Below are 13,469 nucleotides of genomic sequence, written 5' to 3'. Positions count from 1 at the left end.
AATATGTGAATGAACAATGATATCATATATAAAATCTGATATCTGTCAATTGTAATTTACTTTAGCTATTTATTTTCTATTAGTGTTTTGCATATTGAAATTTCAGCGCGTGGTTTCAGAAAGGCATTGATACGATATTTGATATTAAAGCTTATACTTGTAATTTTTGTCTATATAGCAGCATAGATCAGTGGTTAGCATATATTACTTTGAATTGTGTGGTCACGGATTCTATTCCTGGCTTTGTGCCGCTGGCCAGACCTTTGATATATGACTCCAAGGTCGATTGTTTCCTATTAGAGTTTGCCAATTTATCTGATTTCATTGTAACGGATTTAACAAATTGGCAATCCTGTCGTATCTCCTGCAAAATTTGACTTTTTCAACATCTCGATTTCGCCGATTTATAAACTGCTGCAAATTTGTCCATAGATCTCTATGATTGTTAATGGATGTTTGCCTTGAATAATACTTACAATACTTCTGTACAAGTGTAAAATAAAAAAAATATATATAAATGGGCACCTATATAGATAAATAAATAAATATCGTATTACCAAAAGAAAATAAAACTTTATTTAAAAAGTTGCTACTGGGCTTTGATGTAATATGAAAACAGGAAAAAAAACTGCATCGATAAATCTATTTAGCTTAGTTTTTGTGATATCACGTTTACCTTTTTGTTCAACTGGATTTCATTTTATTTTTATTGAAACCCATGTATTATATTTACCTATATAAAAGTTTTATAGTCGCTGTTGAATAATCGCACGGGTCTTTAGTTCGTGCTTTGGATAAGCCGTGCGAAAAACATTTTCTCGTTTTCGTCGCATTGTATCGCCGTTTGCTCTTGGCGAATCTTTTTCATGTCTTGATAAAATTTGTCTTCAATATTTCGCCTTTGTACGGCCAAGGTATGCCTTTAATTAGTCGTGCCTTTTTCAGAACTTGAACGATAAAAATCCTTTGAATAACGAGACAATGCCCTTTGAATTTTAAGTGGAGGTGAAAATTACTTTTTCGAATATCCCTACGAGCGAATTGTAAATTACGCTATTTTATTTATGTGTATTGTTTTTTGTTTTTAGTGTAAAAAATAAAGTACACTCTATATTATTTGAAAACGTATGGTAAGGTTTGTAAAGCATTTGGAATTTGTTTTACGACTTTTACAAACTTCGTTTGCATCAGAATCGGAACGCGATTTTTGTATACATTTTTTGGAATCGCAAAGGGTATCGCTAAAAGTTGATACTGTGACCAATTTTATGTTTCGCCTCGGGGTCCACGGTTGATAGCATAAATTTGCATGCTGCTTACGATCTGTTTATCCTCAAAGCCAACAATACCCGTTGCGGGATAACATCGAAATGCTTTCTTCCCTTCACGGATCCTGATTTTGCCCCCTTCAAAATGTGTGAAAAGAAAATATAAGGGGTGGCACGAAACCACTGGCGACTCCCACACTTTTTATTAAAATAAACACGAACCGAATAATTTTGTTTCAGGTTCTTGGAGACCCATCGGACACATGAGACCTTCGTCGCCTTTGTTGGACTCGGTGAGAGATCAGTTCGAAGACTACGACCAATTGGCAAAAGACTTCACCAGAGTGTTCTTAAATTCGGAGGCAAACACCATGCAGAACGCTGCACTCTTTGACGTGGTCTTCTTGGTTGGACAGTCCAAGCAGAAGGTCAAATTCATCGGTGTGAGAGCTATCCTTGGAGTTAGGAGTAGGTGAGTCAAACAAATTTATATTATTCTTACATTTACATATGAGGTCAGGCCCGGCCCGAGGGTATATGGCAACTGTAGGCAGATTGATTTTCAGCCTCTTATTTTTTTAACAATATTTTTAAATTACAATTTGAAGAAAAATATATATACATACGTACATATATAGCTCTAAGGAAAAATAAAAAATTTCATTAAAAATAGACACGTTTTATGTTCAATATGTATGATATTAATAAAAATGAATAAAACAAAATTTGTAAAAGGAACATGTTATTGTGGAACGTATGTATTCTAAAAAATACAAAACATTAAATGTGGAAACATACAAAACATTAAATGTTCTTTCCATTTTATTTTAAATTTTTACAACGTAATATGTAATAGAATATAATATAAATAAAAATATTAAGGTATAAAATTTATAATTTCTATTAAATATAAAAAAAATTCAGTCCGATTCAGTTAGTGGTTTGGGAGATAATTGAATTCAAAAACTTTAAAAAAAGGGGATACCTATGTATAAGGGGAGCTACCATTTTCGGTCGATAAGAATTTTAGTAACCGATACTAAGTTTCAGTTCGTTAGAATTAATGGTGTTCAAAAAATCCTCAAAATACACAGCCACACACACATTTTTTCTTAATCATGAAAACGTGATCAGTGATCGATTTTGAGTTCGAATCAGTCAAAATGTCGAGTTCAAATTTTCGCTTGATAACAAAACTTCATCTATTGTTACTACGTACATATGTAGATAAAGTAAATATTTACGCAATAATATACATAACAATAAAATATTCAAAAAATATTTCAAATAAAAAATTTTCTGGCTTTCGCTGATGCAAAATTCGTAAACAATCGATATGGATTCAATACTTCAAATATTTCGTTTGACGTCACATTTCAGCATATTTTATTAAAGTGCAATTCCAAGTTAGCATTTATACCGACGACAGCTTATTGTTTGACAAGTTTTATTCGTGAATCGTTGATATTTGACAGTCGACTTCCTGCGTTCCTCGTACATCATAATATTTTATAGTCACCATTGTTACTTAAAGAAGAAAAAAAATAAGTTGAATATCAAAATAAGTTCAAAGAAAGGCAATTTTTTTTCAATCATAAATAAATAATTCAAAATATGAGGGTGCCTCACGGCACCCCTAGGCACATACCTAGTCTGCTGCATCTTTAAGCCGGCCGTGCTCTAATATTACTCTATGACAGTTTAGTTCGCAACAATATGGAGTAAGCTTCGGTCATATGGTCTCCTTATTACCAAAGTCATATACATAATCAATTAGAGACTATTCAGAAGCGTTTTCTGCGTCATTTATCCGATAAGTAAGATTATTGCCAACTTATAATGACGGACTCCCATTTCGAGGTCATAAGTTTCTGATCTATTTCTATTATATATGATAGTTAATTGTGTATTTGGAACATCTGTTCAATATCAATACCCGATTCACCAGATGTACAAATCTTTTTTATACACCAAATTTTCATAATAATACCTCATTTAATAATACAATTGCACGGATATGCCGTCTTTACGATGGTTTGGATAATTACCCTGATATTTTTGCTAACTCTATCGGTACTTTTAGGGCTAAGGTGAAGAAACAAATCTGTGGTTGATTTGGTTCTTCACCTTCATTGTCATTCATTTTGTGCTTATGTGTACTATGTTTTTGTATTTTTTTGTTTTCTTTATACATATCACCCTGCGGTGCTCACTGTAATTGGAATCTAAACATTTTCTTTCATATTTGTATATTTTTTGTTTCGCTCTACTTCTTACTTTTTATATTTTTATTCTGTATGTGCCATTAAAATAAAATAAATATCCGTCGGCCAAATATGCATTCAGCCAATATTCCGTCAACCATATACATATACAGTACATTTTTTCATCATGTTAAAAAAAATATTTTAACTCATGCAAGCTTATAATTCGGTGAAGATATGAAAATACGAAACTTGTTATTTTACAAAGATTCATTCAAGTTACCAAACTTCATGCGACCAATTCCAGAATAAGAAAAGCATCCCCAGACCATTTGACTTGGAGGAGACTTCACTTTTTTCTGAGTGCAATTTTGATTGTATTTTTCTCCAACTTTGCGTCGAACATATTGATATCCATCAGAGCTGAACAGGTTAAATTTGGATTCATCCAAAAAAATGACTCATCGCCAATCCAATGACATCCAATTTTCATGCCTTTTTGCCCATTCTAATCGAGTCAGCATCATTTTTCTGTGGTCAGTGATTTTTTCGCAGGTCTCCGAGCGTAAATTCCTGCTTCTCGAAGTCGATTTCTTATAGTTTGGGCACATATTTTGATCGAAAATTCACTGGAGAGATCTATTCTTATCTCTACAGTAGTTTTAAATCGCTGCTGTAAAGATAAACGATGAAATTCTGAGAGTTTTGATAGATTCCATTCCTAGTAGAATAAAAGCTGTGATAAAAGCAAAAGGAGCCGCAACCAAACATTAATTTATTTTTTATTAATTTGTAAATAGTTTATATGATCGAAATAAAATGAAAAATGTACATGTAAACTGTTATTTTAATCCCAAATATCATTCTTGCGCGACATCGACACACCGTCGTTAAAACCAAACAGCCATAAAACTTGTCTCCCCTCCTTTCTGTTATATAATTTTAACACTTCTCTTTTTTAAATAGTGCACTACGATATCATCTACTATTTTAACGACTTTGGGTGTTGGTTTTAAACATTAATGCTGAAATTTTACGCATAATCTCCTTGTTCCACTTTCCATTTTCGTGACTGTATATACAAATTATATATTAGATTTGCGCTTTGGCTTAGTGATAGCGTATATATTTAGCATCACTGAGGTCATAGGTTCGTGTCCTCGCCACTGCTGGTTAGATTTGGGGGTTTTGTGACTCCAAATCGATCGTTTCTCTATCAGAGTTTGCCAATTTTATCTGATCATTGCTGAAACGGTTCCTGAAAATTGGTATTAAAAAATCTAATCCTGTTGTCACAAAAATCTGCCTGTGTATAATTTGTATTAATTATACACAGTAATCTGAAATCCATAGATGTCACTATGATTATTATTTCTGATTAATTGTTATATTCTATATATTCTGATTGTATATGTATGTATTACTGTATTTATGATTTCTGATTTTTTATGTATTTCATTAACGTACACCCGTCGCATTGGAGCAAATCTGTAATGGCGAGTGTGTATTGATTTGTGACAATAAAATAAATAAAATAAATAAAATACAAAATTTTATATATGTTTGTACATATATATTTTTAATATAAATTTGACACAACATTGCAGACTAATTGTATGCTACCAGGCCAATAAATGATTATAGTTACAAAGCACCATTCTCGCTTTATTCATAGAAATATATAACATTGTGTTTATAAGCGACTCTCCTTCATACTGATAATATATACCTACGTGGAGTTCTACGTCAAGAGAGCTTATTAACTCTCTAACGGTTATTCAAATTTAAAAAAATTCCATCTCACATTTTAACATTGTTATTTAGGTCGTTTCGCCTGTGTGCTGGTAGACCACTCTCGGTGAGTTCCGTCATTGAATTACTGCCATAATTAAATCAGGTCGGTCTCCCTGGGGCCTCGTGGCCCCATGAGGCCCAACTGCTACGGGCGAAACCCTTGACCTCCGTAATCTTGTTTCATTAACCGGACATACCTGGTAAGCGGAAAATCTATTCAGAGATCTCCCTCTCTCTCTCATAATGGAGGGACATATATATTATCTCTTAATGGCCATCTTGGTACGTATTGTTATTGGGCCATTCAAAATCTCCGGGTCCGTAACGCGCGACCCTGCCTTCCACCCCTCGTATCTACTTTATAATTAATGAATTTCCTTCCGAATAGTTTTTTGTGTGTGTGTGTGAAATCATTCTGAAAATTTTTAATGTTTTATTATGTTGGCTTCGGCGCGAGCCACGCCACAGTATATTTTCGCTAATGGATTTCTCGCTTTTCGTTTATTTTACTTAACGCGTTGGTTGTTTTTACGGTGAAAGTTGCAAACTGGAAAATTTCCACGTTGGAAAATGAAAATCTAGCGTGGAAAAAAATTGCATCGCTTAAAACTTGCATGAATATTAGTGCAACAATTTTTCATGAACGTAAGCGCTTTGCATTCTATCATTTTTATGTTCATATACATATTACCATATAAATGTAATATGTATACCTGTAAACTCATACACGTTCTGCTTAATTGTGGCAATTCAGTAAATTATCAGCATTTTAAGATTATTTTTAATTACTTACATTATACGAAACAAGTGTTGAATTTTGCCATTGTTATAAATCTTGGCCATGGTAAAGCTTAAACTTTATATATAAGCATATATAAACCACGCAAGCTTATAATTAGTTGAAGATATGAAAATACTAAAGCTGTTGTTTTACAAAGATTTATTTATTTCAGTATTGTCTTTTGTATATTCTTTGTGAACAACAGTTTCGTTTATTAGTAATTCGCGCTTCGTACATAATTTCATTTATATATATGTACATACATAGGTATATGTATATTTTTAGAATAAATTTTTTTTATTTATTTATTTATTCATATAGCAAACTGCTAATACATATAACACAAAATAACAACAAAAAATTATAAATCATCTTCCACAAAGGTATCCATTAACATCCTTCAAGAAAGCATCAATGTTATTAGAACTTCTAACGCTTTCAGGAAGGATTTGCTATTATGTTTGTATGTATATATGTATGTTCATATATATGTACATACGTATATTTATATTTTTAGCATAAATGTAAATTGTTAATATCATATCAAAAAAGGATGTTTAATAAAAAATATATATCTATAGTACTTTCAGCCAATCTGGATAATTGATTATACATACATATGTACATATGTATGAGCTGACCTCGATTGAAAATAATTTTTCTGAGTATATCTGTAGTGCTGCTGGTCAGACCTGGATATTTGTGACTCTAGGTCGATCGTTTCCTATCAGAGTTTGCCAATTTTTGCCAATTGAAATTTTTGCCAATTGAAATTTTTGCCAACGTTTCCTATCAGAATTTGTCAATTGAAACGGTTCCCGATTAAAAGTTGGCTAAAAATCCTTCCTACCTACTATGTCACCACTATTTGAGTATGATCAATGTACAATAAAATGTATGTACAATTCATAGATGTCTCGTTGATTTGCGAGTTTTAAGTGTCTCGTAATTCAGCGACTTTGTAAATTAAAAATGCTGTATTGTGTGTAATTGGCCAGAAGGGTGCATTGGGGTTTACCTGTAAGGCCTTCCTGGTATATCTATATGTGTGTGTGTGTGTCTCGAATAGGCTCCATTGAACCGATTACGATGGAACTTTCAGGATTTGTTGTATGCATGTCCGGGAAGATTACTGTGAAAAAAAGGGAAAAAACGGGAATGAGTGTCATTGGAATGCAATAATTTCAAATGTGTTCGCTGCCCGCGTTTTTCCAACAAATGAGAACGGGAACGAGAATGGGAACGAGAACGGGAATTGCATGCGTTATTATGGCACTGCAACGCATGTAGGGTTCAGCTAGTAATATAATAAACTAAACAAACATAAACATATGAACATATACATAAATAATTATTGTGATTGTTCACATTATATGAAGGAAGTATTGAATGTTGCCATTGTTATAAATTTTACGTGGATTTTGGCCATGGTCAGGTTTAAGCTTTATATATTTATAATGACTATCATTAGCTGTGAATTTATTTAAACCTATCGCATTCACCCTAATATAAAATATTCAGCGCTTCCATTAAAATTTCGAAAGTGCAAATCATCATAATCACCAGGCAGACGCCTCCGCGTGCATAATCTGCCACGAAATTTGTTTTTGCATTTCTAATTAACCGCGTTTTATATTTATTTTTACGAATATTGCACCGGAGCGGGAATCCTAAACGACTTTCATTCGACAATAAATCGGACTATATACCCGTTGACGTCGTAAATAAACCCCCATCGGGGGGGGGGGGAGCGGTGAAAAAATCTCCGAAAAGGGATGGTCCAGATAGGAGAGGCCCCAGCTGCGGTCACACTGACCGTCATTACGCGGGTTTAGGGCCTCGTTAAGACCGAGTTGGCAAGATCGCAAACCGAAGAAGCAAACGACTTATTAAGAGGCAAAATTAAATATGTGTCGACCGGGATTACGCCACTGTGCGGACCACCGCGAACAGAGAAAAAAATACTAGTACAAAAAAAAAGAGAACAGCGTAATTTCATCGCTCATTTAAACGGTAATGGCGACATTAAGACTGTTTTTATGTCGGGGTCCGGAATTAAGGCCGGGGTCGCCCCGGGGAAAAATCCCCGGGAAACTCGTACACTTTCATTTTCTTTTCCGCGGCTTTTTCGCGTCCTTTTTCCCTACCGATTCCGTTTTTTTTTATTTTTTATTCTCGTCTTCGTCTTTCACCTTTTGTCGTCACGTGCGAATGCAACACGTTCCTGACTATTGTTCGGTGCTTTTCACGTCTCATCTGGCTCGTCGTTTCTTTAATCGACGGCGTTACTGGCTTTTCACAATGGTTCGGTTGGTTTAAAATTTGAGCCAAATTACGCTTTCAAAGCCACACTCCAAAGTCGTACGCAGCTTTAAAGATTACGCTGTTCAGATGTCACGTAAGCTCTAATGACACTGATAAATTTAATGATACGATTCGCCACTTGTTTCGCTCTAACCCTATTCGCTTTATTGCTGCGGTAATTTTTAGTCTCGTCTTATATACATAATGAAAGTATGTGTTATTTAATACAAAATCGATTTCGAGCGTTGCCGACTTCATTTTGAAAAACATTTGTACTATTGAACCACGTAATTAAGTGGGCTGTCTACCCGAAACCTTAATTTTGTTGAAGTTCCTTTCTTCGATATATAAATATTGTAACGTAGAGATTAGGTGGGTGGCGCTCGTGGACCGATGGCTTACGAGCGCTAATCACCTGATCTCACGTTCGCGCCAAAATGTCCTCGACGAATGAATAACCCGTATGTAACGGCCAATGGGATCGACCAATAGTTTACATGTGTATGTATGTATGTGTATTGTGCCTAACGGGTATAAATATGGGGCGCTCTCGGTCTGGAAACCATTCCGACCTAGAGCGCCAACAAGAGCAGACCCATAAACCGCTACTACAACGTTCCTGCGTCTTTCTCTCCGATTCTGGAAGCCCCCACTTCACATCCACGCAACAATATATTGAATGAATGTATATATTGAGTGAATGCGAAAATATATATTGAGTGAATGCGACAGTTGCGTTTCGACCAGATAATACGTATTTTAAATCGATAAAATCGAGGTTTCATATTCTCCAGTTTTCTCCTCCGAAACTGGACCAATTTAAAAAAATTTCACCATCGCTATGAGAAAGATATTTTATATGTTTGTGTGGTCGTAATTTTTTTTTAAATCAACCGTTAAATAAACATGCTGGACTCTTTTCGTGGGTGTAAAAAAGAGGCGATTTTATAGATGTTTGGCGGCTCCTAGCTCCTATTAAAAATAACTAATCAAAAAAATAAAACCACAGAAACATGGTGGATATCCATAGCATATTAAAAAAGTACCATAATTGAGGAAGGGAGAATTGTAATACGTTTGGCTCTGGTGTCCAGCCCTCTTAAGTCGTATTAGGAAAGGTTTTTACGGCCGATAGTTTCCCATTGTCTTCTGGAGTGGAAAGAATCGAAAATGAGGTTAGATTTTGATCTTGTTGAATAAGTTGGATTTTTGGGTATTACCAATTTTGCTTAGAATCATCTCGGCAATTATCAGATAAAGCGGACAAACTTTGAAAATTTCAGTCGATTTGGATTTTACAATCATCCAGATCTTTTTAGCATCAACAGATATTTTCTTAAATATTTTTCGACTTCAGGATTTAAATCCACGATTTCTCAACTGGCTAAAAAATTCGTAACCATTAATAGTTGATGTTTTAGATACAATCAAACGACTTATTTAAATCTATGTATGCTATTACGTTTTTGGGTCCGTTTGAAGTGAGTCAGCAGAATTCAATTATAACTAAAATCTCAATTAACAAGCAGTCAAATTACTGTCAGAAAATATACAAGTATTTGTGATATTTTTTTAACGGAATCAAATGTTTTTGATTGAATTTTTGATAATATGTACAATTATTTTTAAATTTACAATAATAAAATAAGAGTAACTCGCGGATCATAGTTAAGGAAATACAAAATTTTAATGTCTAAGTGATACATTTTTTTACTGTTTATTTGTTGAAGAAATTCTATTTAAGCTATCCTACATACATACATACATACATACATATTTATGTATATTTAGTCAGAGCATAAGTGTATTAAATTTAATGAGGCGTATGGCAAAAATATTTCGTGGAACGTAAATATTTCACAAGCAGAAATAAATGTGATACAACAAAAAAATATAACATCGTTACAGATTTTTTCATTTTTGTTCATACGTTTGGTAAAATATTAATCAAAAAAATATTCGTATGAAGCATATGTATATACAATATATGAGTAAATAAATACTCATTGAATTAGAACATATATTATATAACGTCAAATACAATATATTAAATATGTAGATACATACATTTCCATCCAAGTTTGTTTATTTCGATATGTATAGGTACATACATATCTTGTGTTATATTAGCAATATTCTTTCTTCACGTGCTTTGAAAATATCTGTACATAAAATTGTATTATATTCATAGAATTGTTTTATATACATATATTATATAACGTCAAATACAATATATTAAATATGTAGATACATACATTCCCATCCAATTTTGTTTATTTCTATATGTATAGGTACAAATCTTGTGTTATATTAGCAACATTTTTTCTTCACGTGCTTTGAACATATCTGTACATAAAATTGTATTATATTCGCATATATCTTTTTCATAATATAAATTACTTTTCTACTTACGAGATATTTCTGAAGCAACACTATATACATATGTACGTATTTTCCATTTTGGCGTATGGAAAATCGTTCGGTCATTTTACGAGGCATATATTCGAAATATCCCTGAAATTCGCATCCTACTGACCCGATTTATATCCCCTGCCTTTCTGTGGCCAGGGGTTTGTTATCTGTGCCCAGCCAGCCAGACAAACAATTACCTGAAAGTGTTATCGGCCACCCCAAACCACTATTTGTTGTTTTGTCCTGTGATTCGAAACGTTCATTAGCGCCATCATTATTATTCCGCAGCCGAAAATTTCAATAAGCACACCTTCGATATTTATCATATTTTTATTTTAAAACTCATCTTTATACTATGTAGGTGTGTTCGTACCACATTAAACGAAATTCGGTTGATGCTCGAGGTTTAAATTGGAAATAAGGTAAAAAGTAATTCTTATGAAACGAAATACGTTTCACATTCGAGTACAAGAAGGGGAGTTTCATCGTAACGCGGTATTGATTTTGAATTTTTACGCCGAATTACTTTCCGTTGAATTCGAATTACCAATTACACTTCATTTAAGTTATTTAATTTGGCGGTAAAATTTCATGACATTGCTTTTTGGGTTTTAAAGTGGCGAATTTTGAAATTTGTTACGCGTGCTCTTATCAAATGACGACATGCCTTTGACGGTTTTGGAAATCGACTAAGTTTTTGGTGCTTTTGAAAATTTCCGGAGAGGTTCTGAAGCTGTGTGTGTGTGTGTGTATGTAATAATTTGGACATTGAACAAAATATCGGGGAAACCCGAGCCGTATAGTAATAATCGAATTTCACACTAATTAAGCGAACAGTTGAGTTTGCGGTTAGCCTCATATTACAACGTTATAATTAGTTCAATAATAAATTAGTTCAAACTATTATACAATCGAGGAATACATTAATTCAATAAGGTGAATATATGGTGCTTTAATCATTTTTCCTACAAAAATAAATCACTTTTTATACATCTACGATATTTTAATGAAATTATTATTTATATAAGCTTTTTTTCGTCTGTAATTACATTTTATATCATACTAGTGCTGTGCCCAAAGAAATATCATCGCATGGGTTATGGCATATTAAGCTATTAATTAAAAGAAATGTATCGGTCCTGTGTTCAATCCGCAAGCTGTCGTATTTTTTTTTTTTTTCAAATACCTTTTAAATATATTTAATTTAATATTTAAATTTAATTGTGTAATATGAAAAAGTTTTTGTTGATCTGTTATTATGTTCGTATTACATATATTCGTACGTTTTGTTGGCAGTGTTTTAGCTGTGGCGTACATATGACTATTATAGTATGGCCAGCGTTATCGCACACAGACACACAGAATAGCGATATTATATATACCTATATGATTAGATATTTAACAAAAATTTTAAATATTACATGATACAAAGGCAGACAACAAATAAGCTGTTTTATGAAATAATTGTAAGCTTTCAAAAATCTTATGAAAATTCTCATGTAAATTCAAAAATGAAAAAATTGTGTCTAATGCTACATATATATGTATATAGATTACTAATTTATCCCAATTACTGAATTGGGATAAATTAGTAATCTATATATGTATATGAAAATGAATGTCTATTTATCTGTCTGTCTCGTATAGGCTCCTAAACCACTCAGCCGATTACGATGGAACTTTCAGGAGTTGTTGTATACATGTCCGGAAAGCTTATTGTAAAAAAAACCCCCCAAAAACGGGAACGAAAACGGAAAAAACGGGAATGAGTGGCATTGAAACGCAATAATTTCAAATGTTTTCGAGTCGCGACCTACGTTGTTAGGGTAAAATAAACAAACAATTGAATAATTTCAAATGTGTTCGCTATGCCTGCATTTTTCCGACAAATTGGAACGGGAACGGGAACGGAAATTACATGCATTATTGTGGCATTGCAACGCATGCTGAGTTCAGCTAGTATATAATATAAAAGATTTTATTAAAGAAATGTTTATATTTCCACTAATAACACTGAGGAACAAAAATTACTTTTCTTTCTTACCAAAGCGGAGACTAATCTTTACTAAGTGTGACCCACTAAATTCGAATATGACAATGATTTCTGCTGGCGCTTATGTTTCATAAATGGGAAGAAGCCAACAAAAATGAAATATCAAATTGGAATTTAGTGGGTCAAACCTAGTATACATATATTGATTATTTTCCGCTCCAGTATTATTTTTTTTGTGGTAATAGTGTAAAGGGTAATAGTGTAAAGGAAATATTTGTACTAAATATTGCTAACACCGGGCTAAAACATCATACCTATATATTGTTTTAAAAATATAAAAAAATGCACAAAATACCATGAAAATACACATTGAAATTCGCCGGCCAGTGTTTCTGTCGGCTGCGGGAATAAATTCGTGGGGTTTCAATTACGGGATTCAGTAGGGGATGATGGATTCGCCGAAAGCTCATCTGTCAATAATGTGCACGTCAAGCAACCGGCGTGAAAATGCGGTGGAAAACCGCGGTTTAATCTGGAATGGAGACGAAAAGCTCAACTAACCACTCACTGGATTACCACGTCCAATTATACCTATCGGATTTATAATTACATATTTATATGTTTTCCAGACAATACAAACATACTATCTATATTATTTATTTTATTACATTTTATACCAGGAAAGCCTTACAGGTAAACCCCAATGCGCCTTC

At 33.3% G+C, this 13,469-nt stretch overlaps 1 protein-coding gene across 1 annotated transcript in view; it reads left to right on the top strand.

Annotated features, from left to right (window-relative positions):
• The window catches only part of rsh (Rap GTPase activating protein radish), a 126,539-nt gene that overhangs the window by 98,065 nt on the left and 15,005 nt on the right, over positions 1-13,469 (top strand). The window contains exon 12 of the mRNA XM_077432355.1: positions 1,509-1,740. Coding sequence (XP_077288481.1) covers positions 1,509-1,740 — 232 coding nt within the window. The remainder of the gene's footprint in view (positions 1-1,508; positions 1,741-13,469) is intronic.

This window comes from Arctopsyche grandis, chromosome 6 (genome assembly GCF_051622035.1).
Source record: "Arctopsyche grandis isolate Sample6627 chromosome 6, ASM5162203v2, whole genome shotgun sequence".
NCBI lineage: Eukaryota > Metazoa > Arthropoda > Insecta > Trichoptera > Hydropsychidae > Arctopsyche > Arctopsyche grandis.
This window is presented reverse-complemented; position numbering and strand designations above follow the sequence as displayed.